Source organism: Mustela lutreola, chromosome 16 (genome assembly GCF_030435805.1).
Source record: "Mustela lutreola isolate mMusLut2 chromosome 16, mMusLut2.pri, whole genome shotgun sequence".
NCBI classification, from domain to species: Eukaryota; Metazoa; Chordata; class Mammalia; order Carnivora; family Mustelidae; genus Mustela; species Mustela lutreola.
Genome location: NC_081305.1, coordinates 14,760,353 through 14,781,354, shown reverse-complemented (window position 1 = coordinate 14,781,354; position 21,002 = coordinate 14,760,353). Strand labels below are relative to the sequence as shown.

General features: G+C 48.2%; 1 protein-coding gene across 8 annotated transcripts in view; it reads left to right on the top strand.

Moving 5' to 3' along the window:
* Nucleotides 1-21,002, top strand: part of ZFHX3 (zinc finger homeobox 3) — a 243,004-nt gene that overhangs the window by 128,696 nt on the left and 93,306 nt on the right. For all 8 annotated transcript variants that reach the window (XM_059151888.1, XM_059151893.1, XM_059151891.1 and 5 more), the window contains one exon: nt 17,718-17,949. In XM_059151888.1, coding sequence (XP_059007871.1) covers nt 17,718-17,949 — 232 coding nt within the window. The remainder of the gene's footprint in view (nt 1-17,717; nt 17,950-21,002) is intronic.

Below are 21,002 nucleotides of genomic sequence, written 5' to 3'. Positions count from 1 at the left end.
TTCCCTCAATTACTTCCTGATAGTTCCATGTGTTACAATGGGAGAAACATGGAGCTGTTTTTAAATAGCTATGTTAATGTCCTCATTAATTTTACCTTTTCCTACCAATTAGCAAATATTAACTCCTTGGCAGAATTAAGTTGGCTTCCCTTATGAAGCCACATTCATCCTGAACTCCCTCACGGCGCAGGCCTGGCACAGCCCAGCTCTCACCGGGTGTCCTGGGCGCACTCCTCTCGAGCAGGCACCATTCTGCAGGGCTATCTTTGTACTCATTTGGTCACAGGGTAGCAAGCACAGTGCAACCGGCACCGAACCAGGACCAGAAGGCCTGGGGCCGGCTTCCCTGGCCCTCGTGCCCAAGTCACCCTCTCTGGTCCACGTGGCACAGCCCAGGTGCCTGCAGGGGCCGGGCGTGTGTTGTAAACGGGGGCCAGTGCCGGCTTGCAAAGTGCCTGCCCCCTCTTAACCAGATAATTGTCAAGTCGAGGGAGTGTGAAACCAGTACAGCCAGATACTCCTTTGTCTTTTTTTTCTTTCTTTTTTTAAGGAGCTAAAAAAACACCTCAGTTGTATGGGAAATGCACAGATTTTTAAAGTGTTAACTGTTAATGAAGAATTTTTTAAAAACTCTTGGAGTTACGTCGCCTGTACCTCGGGCTCTCCCAGTGACCGCCGTTTGCTTTCTCTGGTTTAACGCTGTCCTCCGTCCAAGGCAAAGAAAGGCATCTGTCTTCCCGGAGTTTCACAGGGCAGTGGTGAGAAGCACTTGAGCTGACGAAAGGCCAGACCCTTTGAAATCTGTGCAGGGCTCGATACGTGGCGATGGTGTTATTGAGAAAACACTTAAATATTTTATTTTTCTAAATCCAGACTTCCTGACCGCTCACTGTTGGATGTCAAGATCATTGCTAGCGTTCTCCTTTCCAGAGATGCTCAGGAAGTAAGGGCAGGATGTGCGGGAACGTACCCGGGGAAGAGAGTGACCTAATTTTTCTCCCCCTTCCGTTTCACTCCCTGGATTTTCAAACCTGCATTATTTTCAGCTACTAGAGGGCACAAAGAAGAAGGCTACTACCCTTTTGTTGTGGTTAGTAACTCCATCATTAGGTTAGTTAAAAGTTGACTCAATGACAGGTATTGTTGAGTTCTGAATAAATGGATAACCCTCACTTACTCATGCGGCATTATTCACCGTGTTTATAGAATGAGATGCAGAATTCGAGAAGGAGTGCCGCGGATAGAGAACATACTTACACGCAAGTTCTTACGTTCGAAAGCGTGAAAACAAGGGGTGAAGTTTAATTGTTCTGGAGCCATTTCATAATTCCCAGTTAAATGGTACTTGAGTTACTGTTGATCTTTGGTTTGGAATTGCTTATTTTAATATCAAGTTTGCAAGCCTTGCTCTTACTTTGTTTTGACAAGTTGCAAGGAACTTATTTCGCTCAACGAACTGTGTGTGTGTGTATGTGTGTGTGTGTGTGTGAGAGAGAGAGAGAGAGAGAGAGAGAGAGTATGTGTGTGTGTGTGTGTGTGTATCCTCTTTCCTCTTCTTTCATGTTCCAAATGAGTAAATTTTTCATAGTGTTCTTCATCAGGGGTCAGCACATCACTGCCAGAGGAGGGAATCCAGCCAGCCATTGATTTTTATAAATAAAGTTTTATTGGAACATAGCTGTACATGTCTTTCGTCCTGTTGCCCATCACCACTTTTGTGCTGTGAGACTAGGGTTCAGCAGTTGCAGCAGAGGCCGTATGGCCCTTCAGGCCTAAAATAGTTACCATCCAGATACTTACAGCCTGCTGGTCTAGATGATAGAAACTTGTCTTTTAAGAGAGTGTATGTTTCCAAAATCAGGGCAAGCCATGGACTAAGAAATCATTCTCTCCCAATGTAGTTGTCAGCTCTCTTGGCTCTGGTTTATTTCTGTGATCTTAAGAATTTGCTTATTAGATGTTGAATGCAGTGACCCTGGTTTCATGGTAACTAAACCTGCCTCAGCTTCTCGCTAATGTACTCCTAGTCATTTTATTCAGTAGACTGAGTAGCTTTCAACGTTTTTGGGAAGGACACTGCTCATTAGTGGTTATGTTCAGCCTTCAGTTTAACTAAAATCTGAATGCTTTCTCAACCTGAAACAGTGGGTATTATTCTAAATGTTAAGTAATATGGCTCTCTACAAAGACAAAGTGCTTCCTGGTCATTATTAGCTGTGCACCGTCGTCATTCCTCACGATAATGCCATGAAGTAGTTTCTTAGTATTGCCATCCAGATTTTATCACTGAAGCAGGAAGGAAGGGTGACTTGCTGAAGGTCACATAATAACAAAGCCCACCAGCAATTTGTGTCATCTCATGAGTCATGTTGGCGCTGGGGAATGCAGCTGGCACCAGCAGCACTCACACCCAGAGGCAAGCCAGTCCTTCTAACACGTTCTTCCCCTGAAAATCCCATGATTTCGTTAGCGAGGTAAGTGAACGGGCCATCAAGTAATTAATTCATCTTTGTGTAGGCTTCGGACTCCAATGAAGTCAGCTGGTGAGGAAGGCTTGCTGAGTCTTCAGGTGCCCCTTCCCACCAGTTCTTTCTCTCACCTGACCACTTTTTAAAAAATATTTTTTTCTCTTGCTTGGCCTCTTTGGAAGTCCATTCGCACTGATTCACTCCCTGGAGTCTCACAGCCCCTCATTGTGAGGTGGTGTTACTCCATTTCACAATCGAAGAGAGAACTTAGTGTCAGAGCCCCCTTCTCTGTAAGGCTCCTGCCTTACGCCTGTGTCCTTGCTGTGGAATAACCTGACTCTTACATGTCCGGTAGGAGGGTACGTAGTCTCTGTCTTCAAGAACCTTCCAGTCTCATTGGAGAATAGGCCACGTACATTATGCTGATAACCAGTGTCTGAGGTGTCCGTGGGAAAAGATGTGCTGAGAGATTAAGTCTGAGTTCAGGGGAGAAAGAGTCACTGTAGACAGAAACAGGGTGGGGGATGGGATATTCAGAAAAGGGAGCAGGATTTGGCTGAGCCAGAATGGAAGTATGAACAGGATGGAATGGCAGGAATCAACCCTCCCCCATACATACACACACACACACACACACACACACACACACACACACACACACACGAGAGACCACTGAGGGATGGAGGAGACAAGGGTGATACAAGGGAGTGGTAGGTGCAAAGCACTGCAGTGGATGACCGTTCTTATTACGGAGGACGATGAAAATCATGTTTAGAGACCAATCATCGTTATTTGTGGAAACCAGAAACAGGAACGTGGACAGACAGATGGGGAATGAATGAATCCAAAGCTGAAAGAAAGACCACTAACGACCATAAAAATACAGGTTTTAGCAGAAACTGGGACTGACTGTTGGTTCCTTTGGCTTTATGCCATTATAACGTAATCTGGAAAGGTCATCAAGAAATTGATGTTTTAAGACTTAAGCCTTTAAAATACCCTCTAAAAAGTATCGCAGTCTGTATTCATACTTGCAGAGCCAGTTACTGGATTTGAGATTCCAAAGACGTCACCTGCCAGTTGGGGTGGTCAGTTGGCTTCCTCTGCATACCATCTCCCCAGGAAGAAAGCACTGATAGGCTTGGGTCCAGACGTCAGCATCCCTGAGAAGCATAGAGAGCACTGATGTGCGTAATGCCCCACGCAGCATCCCAGTGTCCCGAGCTGGCAATCTTAGCAGTCTTCTTGCTTACCTTAACCTCCAGCCTTCTCGAAACCCTGCTATTTTGCTCAAAGAACTGTTCCCAGTTGCCGGTGTTTTAAACGCAGTTTTCTGGAACTTAAATTTTAACGCCACCTGGTTCTCTAGCAGGATTTGTAAACCGTCGTCCCTCTGAAATAAAACTGTCGTCCCCAGCAAGTCTTTTATCGGGGTTGTTCTCATCTCCTCACTGGTTGTTGGGCCTCCTGAAACAGAATGAAGCTGGTGACTCTAAGGGGAGGATGTTTTGGTTAATGTGGACTGGCTGATGAAAAACCTCCCATATTTTACCATTTAAAATAAGCTTAGGTGCACCTTGGGTGGCTCAGTGTGTTAAAGCCTCTGCCTTCGGCTCTTAAAGCCTCTGCCTTCGGCTCAGGTCATGGTCCCAGGGTCCTGGGATCGAGCCCCGCATCAGGCTCTCTGCTCAGCAGGGAGCCTGCTTCCTCCTCTCTCTCTGCCTGCCTCTCTGCCTACTTGTGATCTCTGTCTGTAAAAATAAATAAATAAAATCTTTAAAAAAAAGACAAATTTTAAAATAAGCTTAAAAAAAGAAAAATATCTGACTGGCCTCAAAGCCACATTCCAGTGGGAACTTGAGAGCAGAACCAGGAGGCGGCGTCTTCCGCCACCAAAACATCATTTGCTCGGAATGTCTCTGGGGAGGGTCTTTGGTCAGCTGGGCTGGCAGCCGTGAGCAGGCTGGGGAGTCTGGAGTTTGGGCCTAAACCAGAAGAGGAAAGCAGCCCATCTAAGCCCAGACAGAGAGAGAACGTTTCCTTCGTCCCAGGCTCGGAATTCAGAAATACGTGGAAGTAGGTGTAACGGGTTCTTTGAGGGAGTGGCGAGGATCGAGGGGCTGTGCGGGAGTCGTTCTCAGCGCGGTCAGCTGGAGACGAGGATGGGGAGTTGGGGAAGAAATTAAAGATGAGCCCGTGTGTCTGTGTTGAAAAAAAAGAACAAAAGTCCTCGTCCCGACTTTCCCAAGCTGGAGACAGTCTAGCTGCTGGGCGTGTGTCCCAGGAGCGCCGGTTCAGCCCATGCAGCCGTCTCCTTTCAGGGGTCTGCACACCGTCCCGCCGCGCCGCCGGCTCTCGGAGACATTGCACATTCTGAACGCAAATACGTGCTAAGTTGTTTTTATGTGCAGAGGCGTGGCGGACGTGGTCAACTCATCTGCGGGCTCCCGACGGCTTGAGTTCCTCCCCAGCCCTAGGAGGCATCCGTGGGGTTGGCTCTCTGTCCCTGTTCTCTGTGATCTGCTTCTAGGCAATCCTCAGCACCTCAAGTCCGGCCACTGTCCGTTCAATCGCAAGCGGCCTCTCGTGAAAGAGCCTGTTGGTGTTAATGCCGTGTCAATACGGAGACACAGTGGAGGGATAGGATGATGGTGACCAGCTAAGTTGTCCTCCGGCTGGGGGACATTTTGGTGGATTCTGAGCAAGGGAGTAGAAGCACTTCCATTCGTACACTGAAAAATTAAGTCACTGAGTACAACCATTTACAGTAATTATATCCTGCCATAAAATCTTACTCAAGCAAGCGGTAAATATTAGCAAACATGCTTATTCATTTCAGTCCCAACCTCCCGTCTCGGTCATCAAGGAATGGAAACCATGTGAACCCCGTGCCCGGAAGTGATTAGAGGTACACGTGGGTACCAGTCCCCTCCTGCTATGGGACCCTGGAGGTGTGGAGATAAGAGTTCTAGCTTGAGTGTGATGGGGAAAGATGTCCAGGTAGGGGTGCCCTCGTCTCGCTTGCAGAGCTGGGCAGATTTCAGCAGGCGGAAGGGGTGGTTTGGAAGGGTTTCTAGTCAGGAAAAGCCACCGAAACCAGAGACCTGAAAGAGTAAGGTTGGAGGTCGGGGGGTAAGGTGGGAAGTGCCAGGAGGCTAATTTTATGTCAGGTGTGGAATGGAGTGGAGGATTGAAAGGCTGAGGTGGAGGGAGGGAGTCTGGGCTAGATTAGAAAGGTCAGCAAGCTCAAGAGCAGGAGTAACCATGAAGCATGAGAGGATTTTTCTCATTTGTTTGATTTCAGCCAATAATTTTCAGATCAGGAGCAACAGAAAGATGCAGCTTGGTCTCCCAGCCTGTGAGTTGCTGTTCACGAGGCAGCAGAGAAGCAAGGGGTCGTTTGTAACCCAGTAAGATAAGAAGAACACGGAAGTTGCTACCAGTGGGCTGGGGACCCAGACGGGGAGAGGTAGATTTGGGGCATTAGGGAAGGCTTCAGAGAGGGAGTGGCCTGTGACCTGGGCCTTTGCACAAAAGAGGGATCGGATTTCTCCAGCTATGTATTTATTTTCTTCTGCTCATCCTGGTATCTTTATAAAGTCCTGGTTTATTCCCATTTTACGTCATTTCATATTATGAGACTGTTGACTTTCGCAATTCGATGGTAAGACCCACTCCATGATCTTTCCGCACTAATAAAATGGATTTTTCACATGGGCCTCATTCCTTTGGTGTCATTTGTCCCAGAGGCATTGCATTCTGGAGCAGGTGGGTGGTGGGCTCTGAGCCAAACCTCAGGGAAAGTGTAGGTTTCTTAGCTACATCTTAGACACTGAACTGTTATTGATCCAGAAAAGACCAGCTTGTTAGTTCTCTGCAATTTTGTAGGTAGGTCATTCCTGCTTGAAGCTACCTTGCCTAACTCACCCTCTAAGAGGGTGACCCTCAAATGGGCTTGTGTGGGAATCATCTGGAGAGCTTACTAAAACCCAGATTTCTGGGCCCACCCAGACTCCTATAGGTCTAGATGGGATCTGAAGGGGTTTTTTAGGGGAGTACTGATGCTCTTGGTCCAGAGGCTACATTTTTGAGAACCCCTTCTGGGAAAGCCAGCCACTGGGAAAAGGAACTGCTGTACTCTGGGTGAAACCTTCCCATAGTGGGGCCTTTCTCAAGGACTTCCGCAGGGGACACTCTTCACAACTAGTCAGTGAGAACAAATGTGGGGCCGCAAGGTGGCTTCTGAGCGAGGGAAGACAGCTTTTCAGCACCCTGTGGGGCCCTCTAGATGATCCTTTTCAGAATTCAAACTCCCCCGGTGCCTGTGCTGTTCGCCGAGGATGCTGGGCCATGTGAAATGGGATTCCAGTCTCTTGACTTCCCACCCCTTCTTCTGTGAGGGAACAACCATTCTGTAGAGCAAGACTTGATCTCAGACGCGAATGTCACCTGAGAGGAATGGCGGCTTTGTTCTTGTCTGTCTTCAGTTCCCGTCCTCTCCAGTATGATTGTCAGACTTCAGGATTCAGCCATGTCTTCATTCTCTCCAGCTGGTTGGTGTTGGGGCCCTTCTATGAGAGAACCCCCACCTTATGTTCTGGAAATGGTGTTGAGGAGATGAGGGTGCTAATACTCAATGACAACTAAGGGAGGCCAGCAGACGCCCAGAGATACTCTAGCCCAAGGAGTGCTCCCAAGCCCATTGGAATGATTAATTGATGTCCTCCACTCTGCTGGACAATTAAGGAAAGCAGAAGAAGGAGGGAAAAGTCTTCAGTTAGACCTAATTTGGCACCATATTGTTTTCTGTTAATCTATTTTGTTTTCTGTCCGTCTGTCCCAAGGGACGGATGCCTTGCTGCTTGCTGAAGCATGCATAACTAATGTCCTTGTTAAGGGCCGATCTGTGTATCAGGGCCATGCGAGGAAGCCCGCCTGCCAAACCTAGGCACAAGCTGGGGGCTGTTACCTCCCTCTGGGCCTTAGCCCCACCTCATTAAGCTGGTCCAGGCTATTGATTGGGAGCCTGTGTTTGGAAGAGTCTTACTTACTCCATGCATTATCTTGACAGATTGATCAGACCTGATTGAGAACCTCTTAAAGGAACGAACAGCTGTAATGGGAAAGTTGGACTCTGTCATCCGTTAGGATGATTCTGGGAGCAAGAAGAACAAGGCTGACATCTTGGAGCAATTGTATTTACAATTAACATGGCTGCAAACGATTGCCTCTATTGATCCCCCTTCCTGCAATTACAGCCCCATTGTTTACATTCCAGCACTCCAGTTATAAAAAGGAAATTCAATAATTATTGCATTATTTAAAGTTAAAGTGCCACAGAGTTTGCTGGCTACGCTTGCTGGTTGATTTAACGTTCAGTAAAATCCATGCTGAGCTCTCCATCTTGAGGCCGAACAATATCGGCTTTTAATGAGACCTAAAAAGGGGGGGAAGGCGAGCAAAACCCCATGCACCGGGTGTTTGTCTGGGTTATTTATGGGGGGAACCCAAAAGCAGGGCAGAGAAACTAGCCGTGTCATCGTTCGCAAAACTCTATCCCGTCTGGCCACGTGGCTGTCCCCTCTGCAGCCAGTCAGCTCCCGGCCTCTCGGCTCAGACTCAGCTCGACTTCCCCACAGAACCATTTTTCTCTTTTCCCTTTCTTGGTCCCTTGTCCCCCTCGTGCCAGGGTCACCGTCTTCTTTAGCCTTCAGCAAAATCCATGGAACTTAAGGAGAAAGCGTCAAATGCCTTCGCAGCCACGATGGCATTTCGACGTCAGAGGCATTTGTTTAGAGGAAATTTGTGTCCCCTGCCTTGTCACCTTCCCATTTTCTCTTCTAAAGGAAAAATGAAGTAAAAAGTGAAGCACCTCTTCCACGAAAGTCAGCCCGGTGTGTGCTCACCGTCCCCCGCAACCCCCCGGTCCACGTCACGTGGGCTGCCTGTTGTCTTCTCTCGTGATGAAGGTGATGAGGCTACTTGTCAGCAAATCATGGGAGCTCAAGACAAGCCTCCTGGTTTGCGCGCCAGATTCATGCTCTCAGCAGCAACAGCTAGAAAGTTCAAGAGCATGGGAGGAATTTTAAAGACCTTTTTATTTCTCTCATACTTGGTTGCAATTCTTCCGTGGGCTCCGTTCCAGCACGACATCTGGACAGGTGCGCCCAGCAGGACGCAGAGCTCACGAGGAAAAAGTGATGCCTCATGCTTCGCCATCAAGAGTCGCGCTTTCAGCCGCAGCCCCAGGAAATTTCAGAGTGCAGGTGCAGAAGGTGCGCGAGAGATGAATAGGGCCAATTCCTACTTTTATGAAGTATCTGGAGCAGGCCAGTAGCGGGCAGCTGCTTCCGTGTGACTTTTTCATTAAAGAGGCGACTTCTTGTGTGCCAGAATCGCGTGATCTCGCTCGCTTGCGGTTTGCTAGAATCTGAAGTACTCTTCAGAGTTGAGACTCTGAAAATTTTTCTTCTTACAGGGTCCCTGTTCTGTGGCCGTTGCTGTCCAGAACAGAGGCTCTCGGAGTGTGGTCCCCGACGAGCAGCCTTAGCGTCTCCCTGGAGATTGTTAGAAATGCAAATTCTTGGTCTCCCCCCAAGACCAGGTGAATCAGAAACCCCCCGGGTTTATGCCACCCCCATCCTGGCATAATGCACCCTCAGGTGCTTCTGGTGTGCGCTCCAGTTAGAGAACCGCTGAGGTAGAACACCGTCCACATCATTAACAACCAGGCCTGCAGCGTCATACCTGCCGACCAGGAGTGAGGACGCAGAACGGAGGCCCGGGGTAGAACAGTAATGTCTGGGCCGAATACTTGGGAAGTCCTTCACGTCCTCCGAAGGATTTGCACGTTTGTTTTCTCACGTGGTTTTGAAAATCATCCCCGAGAATGACGGGGAAGTACAAACATCTCTATTTTACAGATGAAGTAATGCACCTGTTCTGACCACCCCCTCCCTGGACACATGTCGTCTCTGCTGTGTTGACTGTCCTGGGATTGGACATCAAAAGAAACAAATCCTTCAGAGCAGATTGAGGGCAGCAGGGAGGTGTCTGTCAGCCATTCCAGCTGGGCTCTCCTTCCTTCAGCTGGCCTTCCCCGGGGATGTTGGCAGACATGATAAAGAACATGGTTCTGGATTTTCATTCTGCCGGCACCCTGATGGGCAAAGAGGCCCAGGCAACAGATAGCGTTCTGAGGCAAGGACGTGGGCTTGAGCTGTGGGTCCTGGCTGTGCCTGCAGCAGCATCGTGACTTTGGGCAAGTGACTTAAGATAAAAATGAAGCACCTCTTACAAGGAAGAAGTTGGTCCTGTGTGTGTTCAGTATCCCCTCCATGTTGTAATTTCTGTATATCACAGTTTTCTTTACTGTCCGCTAGGGATTCCTTTTTGAGGTTGTGGGAGGGGGGCGTGGTCCCACGGAGTGTGCGGTTTTAAGGAGAGAAATGTCAAATAGGTAAATTCAGTAGACCTTCATTTCTATTACTAATCGCAAACCTTAACTCATTTGAAAGGTAATGATAATAATAGCCTTTTTGTAAACCATGCATCAGGCGCTGAATTAAGCACTTCCTGTGAGTTATCCCATTGAATCCCCCCTGAAGTGCTCTGCAGAAGTTCTTTTACTGTCCCAGTATTGCATGGGAGTAAACTGCGACCCCACAGTGTATATAACTTGACCAAGGTAGCACAGAGTTAAGGTTTTCCCCCCAGGCTGCCTCAGTCCAAAGTGCACCTTAAATCTATTAGCCACGTTTTGGCACAGAGTTGAAGGACGACACGCTAGAGTAGCGTGCAGATGGCAGCCTTTATTTCTGTTTGGGAGTTGACATCTTTGAAAGCTGGGAAGTAGTGCTAGCAAAGAAGAACAGCCTAATGAATGGGGAAGGTTACTGTAACCGGTGTATTATCAGATTTTCAGATCCTAGGAGCTTTTGGTAGATTCTGGAGGATGGTCAGTTTGATGTTAGCTTTGTGGGACCCACATTGTGATTTCAGCCACCACATACCTCTTTCAGCTTCCGAGCTCTGTGTATAGATGCTCATTTGACCCTCGGGGAAACTAGCCCTCATTTGGTTTATGACCTCATGCTCTGATGGGCCCCTTCCTTTGGGAGAACCCCTACAAACCTGATAAGTTTCCTCTCCTTTCTGGAGTTTCCCTAACAGAGGGGAATGAAATCTAGTATGTGAAGGCATCAGCATCATCCCACAAGAGACCATATTGGGGTTTCTCGTCTTCAGTTTCCTTTGAGAATGTGCTGTGTGTCTCTCAAGGAAATGCTGGCACTGAGACTTCTGAATTGGGAGATGTCATTCAGGAAGCGGGGAAGACACAGGGATAGGAAGTCTCGCCTTCAGCCTTGGAGCTCAGATACAGAGAATGAACACTCATGGCTCGTCCAGGGCAAAAGGAGTCTGGCCTAGAAACCAGAAAATAGGTCAGAGTAACGTTAAATGGATTGATCTAAGGGAACATTTTTACTTCCTTTCACTTTCTCTTATAAATCATGGTTGGGGCTTGTATCTTATGGTGTCTGCAGGGCTCCGACAGTGAAATAGGACTAAATTAGCATGTGCCAAGGATGAGGGCATGAGTGGGTGAAAAGCCAACATTAAACAGAAAATACATATATATTTAGGTTGACCTTCTGGAAGCTTTCCTAAGAATGTGACGTTAAGTTTGAAACTGTAACACAACCAGTGATTAAAAAATTAACTGCCTCCATTCCCAGTCACTTCGCACCTGCAGCGATTTATTTTTTTAAGCATTCAAGGTGAATACCTAGGCATGGGGAATCTCATGTTCCAGAATGCCCCTGCGGTCAGCACCGTGTAGCGAGACAGCTGTGGACTTGGCATCAAGCCCTACCTTCCAGTCCTGTTTCTTCCATGCTCTGTGAGACCTTGAGGGGAGTCACATGACCTCTCTGAGTTGTGGGTTTCTCCAAGGACAGGAGCCAAAGGCTACCCACCTTATGGGGTGGGTTACAGGGAGATGGTCACAAGTCGCTGTGGGTGTCTTCTCAGCAGTGAATGTTGTGAACGGGCACAGCACCCACTTAGACCTTCCTTAGTTCATCTTACCATATGGGGAATTTGTTAACTAACTCGGGACCGTCATCTTCTTGTTACTTCTCACGGAAGGTGCTAGTGATTGTCAGAGTCCTTGCCCAGAGGGCAGAAGCTGGAGCCCCTGGCAGGCTGCGGTTCGTAGTTTCCCCTCCAGAGGCCTGATTTAACAGTGGCCGGCTCCATCCGGGACCTCCGTTTTATGGATCAGGGGACCCCTTCCACCTGCCCTTCCTTGCCTGGGTGCACTGCACGTGCCCATCAGCAGGTGCCTTGGGGCTCATTCTGCATGCCTGCTGTGGGGATTCTCTGCTCAACAGGAGGCAGCTGGTACCCCTAGGGCAGCCCCTTTGCTCTGTAGGGTGCCTGAGAGCCGCTTCGCCCCACGCATCACAGAGCTTCCCTTGCCCAGGGAGCTGCGTTGCGCGCGTGGGAAAGTGTGTGAGGGTGGGTGAGGGTGTGTTTGTAGTAACAGGTGTTCCTCCCCTGAGGAAGCTTCATTATACATCCGGTGTGTTTTCATTTGTGAGTGTGTATGTGTGTGAATGTACTTTGTCCATTTCTACTTTAAAGGGAAGGCTTTGACAAAACCTAATCAATATTTTGCATTCCATGCATGAAGAACCAGATGTTAGAAGTTTCTATCACTGGGGAGGAGGAAGGAGCGAGGCCCCGCCAGATTTACAGAAATCAATGTTCTCTGACAGAAGTTGGTTAGTTTTCCTGGGAAACAAGTAACAGGAACACGTTTTTTTGATTTTCACGATGAATTATTTTCTAACAAGAGCCCTCTTTTCCTCCCTTTGACTTCCAGTTGTTGGCCAGGGAGAACGAGCGCAACATATTAATGGGGTCGAATCCCACAAAGTAACGTGGGCTGGCTTCTCTGCTCTCCTTTGTTTTTTAATTATTAATTTGCTTTTTGCGCTTGGATTTATGTGCCAGGCTCATTATCAGAGGTGCTTCTTAAAACAGTGAGGGCTTTCCCTTTCTGAGACCTTCTCCCCCCCCCCCCCCACCCCCAGCATGCTAGACCCAGAAGTGAAGATGGGCGGCATTAGATGTTTCCATGTCCGAGTCACCTTCCAGCGAAACCGAGATGGAATGAGCATTTTAAAAATACTTTAGCAAGGGGCGCCTGGGTGACTCCGTGGGTTAAAACCTCTGCCTTCGGCTCAGGTCATGATTCCAGGGTCCTGGGATCGAGCCCCACACTGGGCTCTCTCCTCACCAGGGAGCCTGCTTCCTCCTCTCTCTCTGCCTGCTTCTCTGCCTACTTGTGATCTCTGTCTGTCAAATAAATAAATAAAATCTTAAAAAAAAAAAATACTCCAGCAAGATCAGAAAGAGATTTGGGACAAGGTCCCTGAGCAGCACAAGTGAGCCCACACTCCCTTGTTTTCGGTATAAAGTACTGGGTACCAGTGTGTGTAAGTCAAGTTCCGAATTGCTCACGATGAGGACAGTCTGTGACCTGCTGCCCGGTGGTAATTTGGAGAAGTTGGAGATGGTTGGGCTCTTCTCCTTCTATGAATGAGTCAAACTGGATACGTATTTCCTTCTTAGAGGTCAGTGTACTTTGCACCTTCAGAAAGTAAATCGTATTGCCAAGTGTGGAAGTCTTCTTTCCCTGGAAAGGACCACACGTTTGCCTTCATATCCCCCAGTGTTTTGCAAGTAGTTTTTAAACCAGCCTGTGACATTGAGGAAAATCAAGGGAACCCTTGGGCAGGTTCAAGGGTCATAGGTCACTGGCCCCAGTGTGTTGGGGTAGACCTCAATTGCTACTATTCTTTAGCTAAGTCGATTTTTCTTTCTTGATTTATTAGTTGGTCATGCTTCTTCGTCATTATTAGTTTGTGGATAGATGGCAGTTTTTCTGGAGCAAGCCAGTGATTTTCACGGGTCTAGCTGGCATAGTCTGAACAAGGATTTTGAAGCCAAAGGCATGGCCTCCTCATATCCCCATGGCATGTCGTCCAAGCCACCAGTGTCAGAGTCTTAATCATCTGCAGGTTAAGGCCCTGGGGTAGGGCGTGTTCTGTGTGTGTGTGTTAGGACAGCATGTGACGTGTTGCAGACACTTAGAAAGGGATCAGAACCAAACCTTGCCCAGTGGGCATAGCAGCCAGTTTTCTTGGGGTCCGTGTGAGCCATGCACGCCTGACAGCATACTAGGGCACAGTTGAAGTTGTTGCTTTCCTTTCGTTTTTAAACTGTACACCCAGCCTGATCGAGGTAAGCAGCTAAGAATCTTGAATGCAGAGTAAAGAGAAGTGAAAAAAGTAAAGTAACTGGGTCCCCCTGCCCAAGGATGAGGGGGGCTCCATGCTAGACAGAGAGAGGGTTGGAGAGTTGAGGATTTGTGTGGAAGAAAAATTTCCTGCCTGGCGAGCAGAGCAAGAACTCTGAAAGGAGGCAGCTCCTTTATTGAGTGTTCCCCTGGGACTTGTGCCTTGGTGGATTCTTCATATATTACAGAGAATTTAATTAAATACATGGGGATCCCAATTGAGGGTATTCTAATTAGCTGGGTCAGGAACAAATTATACTCTCTCCTTCTCCAAATGAAAACCTCTCCTCTCCTCTGCAGGGAAAGCATGTCCTAGGCTGACCTGTCCTGGTGGAGCCCTCACTGGTCTCTCCAGCCCCACCCTTCCTGCTGCTTCTGATGAGGCAGGTTCCAGGGGTGAAATCCTGGGGATAGAGCCAGTGCCACTTGGGAGGGAGAGGGTATCTGTCTAGCAGGTTGGGACATTGACCCGCTCAAGACCCGGGAAATGACCAGATGGTGTGGAGAAGGTCACAGAGGGCAGGACCCTAACTGCTAGCGTTGGGTCCCTGTTTACTCCAGGTTGGACAGCTTGAGAAGGACTGAGTGAGAACTTATAAAATTTGGTTAAGATCAGGATCTTTGACATGTGGGTAGACTCAGGTTGTGAGCCTAAGTTTGGGTTGGGGTGTAATCTTTATGAGCAGGTGTTTCCTGACAACCCAGAAATAGTTTATTCTGGATTTTTTTCTCTTTCTTTCTTTTCTTTCTTTTTTTTTTTTTTTTTTAAGTGTATTAGAGAATGAGCCTGGAGTTCAAAAGCCAGCTGGGAATTTTGAATTGAGCTTTGGTGCAAACCTCTAAGAGAAGACACTAAATATTCCCTAGACTAGGATCTGATCTGGGGGGAGGCCTTGGCTCTGTCCACCTCCTTTCCCTATACCATTTGTGGCATGTGTCCACTTCCCTTCCAGAGTGGCTCTCAGATGGCGGACAGAAGAACTCTTCATGGCTCGAGAGATTGACACTGACAACCATGAATTCAAGTGTAGGGTGGTTTTGGAACGTTTTCATCCTATTTTTAAATCAGGAGTCCCCAGTATGATGTTCATGTCAATTCAGGATTTATATAGTTCTCTTACCCAAGAGCCCATGGATTTGAGGACAAAAGACATTTGACATTTCATCTCCCATCCAACTCTTCTTGGCCATGTTATCCTCTCTTCTGGCTCAGAGATTGGAAATTCCAGACATTTGGAAAGGAATCTTCATATCCCTATTAAAATTTTATGTTTAAGATTCAGTGCCTTATTGCAAGGAAATCCTGTCTCACAGGAAGGTAATGGGAATTTGGGGGTAAGGCTTTAGTGATTCCTGTTCTGATTTCATAGTTGATAGTATTGCCAAAATCCCTTGATAATACTTATTGCTTTGGATTCCATGGCTGTTTTCTCTCTTATCTTTTATTTCATCAGTTGTTGTTGAAACTCTAATAAATGTAATTCTTTTGGTCTCAGTGACCCAACACAATGGTATACATTTCCTTGTACGGGCTCTTGTAGAGTTTCCTGCTTCTTAATCCCAAGCCAAACCCTTGCTCCCAGGAATATCTTAGTCGACTTCTTGGCTTTTTAGGGGAGAACCTTGTGGAGAAGTCAGGGAGAATGAACATGGGGCAAGCTCATCCTTCTCCTTCAAATCTAGCCCACTACACCCTCCTCCTCCGCAGGGTTGGAGCCTTCAGAAAATAGGGCTTTGGTGTATTCCCTCCTCTTGAAATCCTCTGCAAGGACCCTTGTCTCAGACCAGGCAAACTGAGGATAAACCATTTTTTAAAAAATCAACTCAAATTTATTTCAGGAAAGGTAGCTTTTTATCACCAGTCATTGTAGTTGCCTTACCGGTTAACACTGAGCTCTCTGGTGCTTCAGTTCCCTTCCAGTTGTGAGGATGCTGTAGGAGGGCTGTTTCTGGTTGGGGTATCACATTGTTGCAAAGTTCTGCTTCTGAGTGTGTCACATCACCCATTTTGGGTAAAAGAAGGGATTGTTCTCATGTTGGTGCCTGTGAAGCCCTTCACATTTTTACCTATACCTTGGCCTCAAAGCATGGGTTATTATGGACTGGTTTAGCCAGTCTACATGATTGAGAACCTGGGCCTCCCCCTCTGGCTCCCCCACAGTGATTTTTCTGCAACACTCCATTGATGCATTCATTTTTCCTCTTCCAGTAAGGCTCAAACGTGCTTCTAGGATTTTCATAATTTTCCAATGAACAAAATGTGTACCTGTGAGCACCTGAGCCTCAGAGCTGGGTCATTTGATAGGAAGTGCTGGTAGGGCCACTCGGTATTTTTGATATTGGGTGGAGTGCACGGCATTCTAACTGCTCTGCCTTCTCTGGGTCTCAAATTATAGTCTGGACAAGAAGGCTTTCCAAGCAGGGTGAACAATAGTTTTCAAAGCATGGGCCCTGAATGGGACAAGTGCAGGTCAGAAAGAAGAACACAAATTATTTCCAAGGCACCTGCTGTGTCTTCTGTGTAGCTCCTGGGGCCCGGCTCCGGGGTCCGGGGATGTGGGTACAGAGAAAGAGGGTAATACCATAAACACAGAAGATACATGATGTGAGTTCCTTCCTTCACAAGGATCCTGGGGGATAGGAGACCCTGGTTCTGTTCTCTCTCTCTCTCCCACTAACAAGCTGGGTTACTTTGGATCATTGACTCAAGTTTTTTTGGAATTGTTTCCCCTGCTTTATATGCAGCCAATAGAAAAATACCCTCTTCTCCTAAAGTGGGTCATTTGTAAGGAAGGGATAGCCTTTCTGTACCAGGAGCACGTCACTTCCCCAGCAGTTAGTGAAACGGGCTCATAGCTTTCATCATATTCTCAGAGAGGCACAAGACGTTTGTGAATTTTGTCCTTGGATAATCTCTGAGTCTTCTCCTACGCATGGAAGTCTGGGGTCCGCTGTTTCCGTGACCTCTCCTGTTCTTGCTCCCCCTCACTTTAATCCCGTGTCTGCCCTATTCTCTGCCAGTGGTGGGGCCTCCTGGTTCTGGAATCAGTACTGTGTCTACACAAACACAACGAAGAGTGTAATTTTGACCATCTGATGCACTAAGCCAAATGACCTTCAGATGTTGACAGGGAACCAGTCTGGAGAAGTTTATTTTTTTGTCATTTTTTTAATCCAAAGGAAAATCTAATTTTAGGTTCTCTTAATAGACTGTGGTTCTAAATATAAAAACTTGACCTGTCATTCCTGTGAAAAAGCCAGACAGCAGCTTTGGCTTTGTGTTAGTGACCTCGGATTCGGTACAGGGAGGGTGACCCTTTGGCGTCCCCCTAAAGCAGGGTGTGGCTAACTTTTTCGGGGAAGGGCCTGATAGTAACCGTTGGAGCTTTGTGGGCCATGTTTCCTCTGTCGCAGTGACCTCAGACTCTGGTGCTTTGAAAGCAGCCATCAAGACAACGCAGCTCCATGGCTGGGGCTGTGTTCTGTTGGAACTTTATTTACAGAAAGGCAGCAGGTTGGATTTGGCCTGTGGGCCGTTGTTTGCCAACCCCGATCTAAATAAAGCAGGACGCTCTGGAGTGTGAGAGGGGGATCCTTTGATTATCGTGCCAGGAAGACCCGGCTGACATGGGGAGGGTCTGATCCGACAGCGGCAGCGCTGTGAAAAGTCACAGGGGAGGGGATGTTCAGGGGAGATGGGAATGAGAGTCCGCCAGCTGCTGGTCCTCGAAGAGCTGCTGGAGGAAGGTCCATCGGAGGAGACAGAACTACCCCTCCGAGGGGCCTCAGCACGGGGCTGCGGCCGGTCCGGAGTGCGCACGTGGCGGTGGCGGGCTCCGAGTAGCTTATCCACAGCGTGTCCCTGTCCTCTGCCCTCACAGCACCTGCAGCAGCACGAGAGCGGAGTGGAGGGCGAGAGCTGCTACTACCACTGCGTCCTGTGCAACTATTCCACCAAGGCCAAGCTCAACCTCATCCAGCACGTGCGCTCCATGAAGCACCAGCGCAGCGAGAGCCTGCGGAAGCTGCAGCGGCTGCAGAAGGGTCTCCCGGAGGAGGACGAGGACCTGGGGCAGATCTTCACCATCCGCAGGTGCCCTTCCACCGAGCCAGGTGAGTGGTCTCGCAGGCCGGGAGGACCTCTCCAGGGGGCTGGCTGCTGCCGGCTCGCGTGTCTTGTCACCGACCTCACGGGGGACCCTTGTGTTCTGCAGGGAACGTGGCGAGCATTCTTGTCTTTTTTGTTGTTGGTGTTAAGCTAAAGGAACTCAGCATCACTTTTCTTCAGGTGTCATGGGCCACTGCTCAGGGAGCCGGACACCTGGAGATGTTTTGTCTCCTGTCCCCAGATTCCTCCGGATCTAGACTCCACATTCAGTTTGTTGCTTCAGAGGGGCATAAAGCAAAGGCATAATGATGTCTTGCTCCGTGGTAAGAGTGGGCGTTTTGTGGCCTCAAGTGCGGTGTGGAAGAATGAACTTCAGAGAGGATCCAAGCAGCACTTGCTGTAAACATTTTCACTGGGTCTGAGGGTGGTTCTGCGAGTCGGGGCCCCACGCCGCCTGCTTCTCCTCAAAGGGTTGGGACCTTCCGGGGGACCTTGCTGCTTTCTGCCCCCATTCCTGTCCTGTGCTCCTGTCTCAGACACCTCGGTCCAGTCCATGCCTCAGCTTACCGTAGCCGGTCTCTCGCGTCATCAACCTACCCTTGAGAGGTCACTGTTGACCTTGGATTTACCCAATCCAGTAGCCATCTGCCAGGCTGCCTTTTCCTCCTGTGGTCTCAGGAAGTTTCTGGAAGTATTGCACAGTCTCATCCTGGGCTCCCAGCATGTGTTTCTCTTGTGTCCTCCTGCTTTTCATGAGCATCCTTCCATGCCTGTCCCTGGCTCATGGTCCCGCATTCTACCCTCCCCCTCACTCCCATGCTGACATCTGCTGGGCATTAGGCCCCGGCCCTTGGCTCCCGGCCTTTGAAAGCTTTGCTCTCCTGGCATTCCCACATGCACATCAAACGGCTCCCTGGATTTCTTGCTGGTGCCACGTCGTAGACTCTGAGCTCACAACTGTCCCCTGTCTTGGTGGCATGCCGTCACACCAGCTGGCCACACTGGAGACTCAGGGCCGTCCTTGATCTGCCCGTCCCCCGCAGCACTCTTCGCCACTGAGCTGTAGTGGCCCAGTGGGGTTCTTAATCTTACTTTTACCAAATTTCACATTTTTGTAGTTTTTAAGGGCAACAAGTTATGGAAACCTAATGAAAAAATGGCATGACCATCCCTCTCCCCCATCCCATTGCCCAGAGCAGTATCTTTCAACTTTCAGTTGTTTCTTTGGTTACTCTTATTATTTCCATATTTCTCAATGTGCTTCTCCTACTGTTTCTTGATGTTTTTTATATTTCAGATATTCTCTGTTGGCTTCCTACTCCGAAAGATGACGATTTCACTAGTATACCATTCTACAAACCACACAGTCCTCCTCACACACACCCACAGACTGACACGCAGAAACCCCAAACTACACACACACTCTCTCTCTCTCTCTCTCTCTCACACACACACACACACACACACACACCCCATCTCTCTACCCCCTACACCACCCTCCCCAGCCCCCTGCATACCCAGTCTTCCCTCCCTCCATCTTCCATGATGATTAAATAATAATTTGGGGTTATATTAATATTCAGTGTTTTCGTTATTCTGACTCTATAAATATTAATCACAGCTGAGCCATGTAGAGTTTTATAATTTCATTTACCTTCTTGTACAACTTTTTATTTTCCCTGGTTTTCTAGGTACCTATGATTAATTCATGGCCCTCTGCCAGAGTAGACATTTCCTAATCTCCGAAAGCCCCGCCAGATCAGTTGCTCTCTGAGCTTCGTTCTCTCCTGGAGGTGTCCCTCCTGAGCCCTCGCAGACCCCTCAGAGTGCCCCGTGCCCTGCCCCTATCCCCCAGCTGTTCCTTTGCTCTTTTTTCCCCACATAAATGAAATGACCAGATATCCTGAAGTGGGAGAATGTGTCCTCTCTGCCGGAGTAGCTGCGGTTTCATTATCACTGTGGAAAGGCCAGTCCTCCTGGCAGGCTGGGTGAATCACTTCTTTGGGAACCAGGATGATTTCTTGGGTACCAGGATAATTTTGGTCACCTCTGGGTCACTGCAAAACTGTCCTTTCCTGTATGTTTCTCAAATGCCTCTTCTGGTTAAAGTTCACACACCGTAATCTCCGGGGCTCCTACTCGGCCTGGTGTGTGCACTCGGGAGCGAGGGACGAGGCCAGCGCCCACAAGGCCCATCTGTCCCCTCCTGCCATCTGGCTGTGGGGGTCCCTGTCCTCCACATTCTGGCCTCTCTGTGATCCTATCATTCCCATTATTTTGCTGTGAAGTCACTTTACAGGATTCTCCTTCCTCCATCCATGAGTGTAGACCTATTTATTTCAGGGTTTGTTTTTGTTGTTCTTGTTGTTTAATTTTTTTTTCCTTTTTCTTTCTGTTTTTGGGTGGGGGGGGGGCCAGCTCTGCACACGTCATTGTTTTAATCTTCCATTAAAAGCTGGTTCCTTTCGCCTTTCAATTCTTTCTTTCACTCTACTCAGAATTCCCTTTTTATTAATGAGGTGCCCCAAACTAAATAGTGTACAGCTGCCATTTCACCCGGGGTCTATGGACTGGAACAAACAGTTCCCTGTTTTATAATGTAATACTTCTATTTATGCAGTCCGCTCTGGAATTGCTTTCTTACACCATTGCCTTCTGGGTTTCTCTCATTTAATGCGTATTAGGAGTTATTTTTCCCCCTGAAGTGTATGAGCAACTTTAGTCTCGATGATAGACTTCCTTTCTGTATTTCAAAATCCTTTTGTATTGTCTTTGGCCTGAAGTCATGCTTTTGCTCTCCGCCCTCCTCCCTCCCCGCCCTGCTCCCTCCTCCCACTCCCGCGCGGCTCCGTCCCTACTCCTCGCTCCTGACAAAAGGACAAATTATTAGGTAATATTCACACTGACATTAAAAGGAACTGGGTGCCCTTTCAGAAACCCCTTTATGACAACTCATCTTAAATATATCCTCCCTCCCCCCAGGGATTGGCTTTTAACTTCTTGAAAGAATGTTTTTTAAGAAAAGGGACATTGTGGGGGCACCTGGGTGGCTCAGATG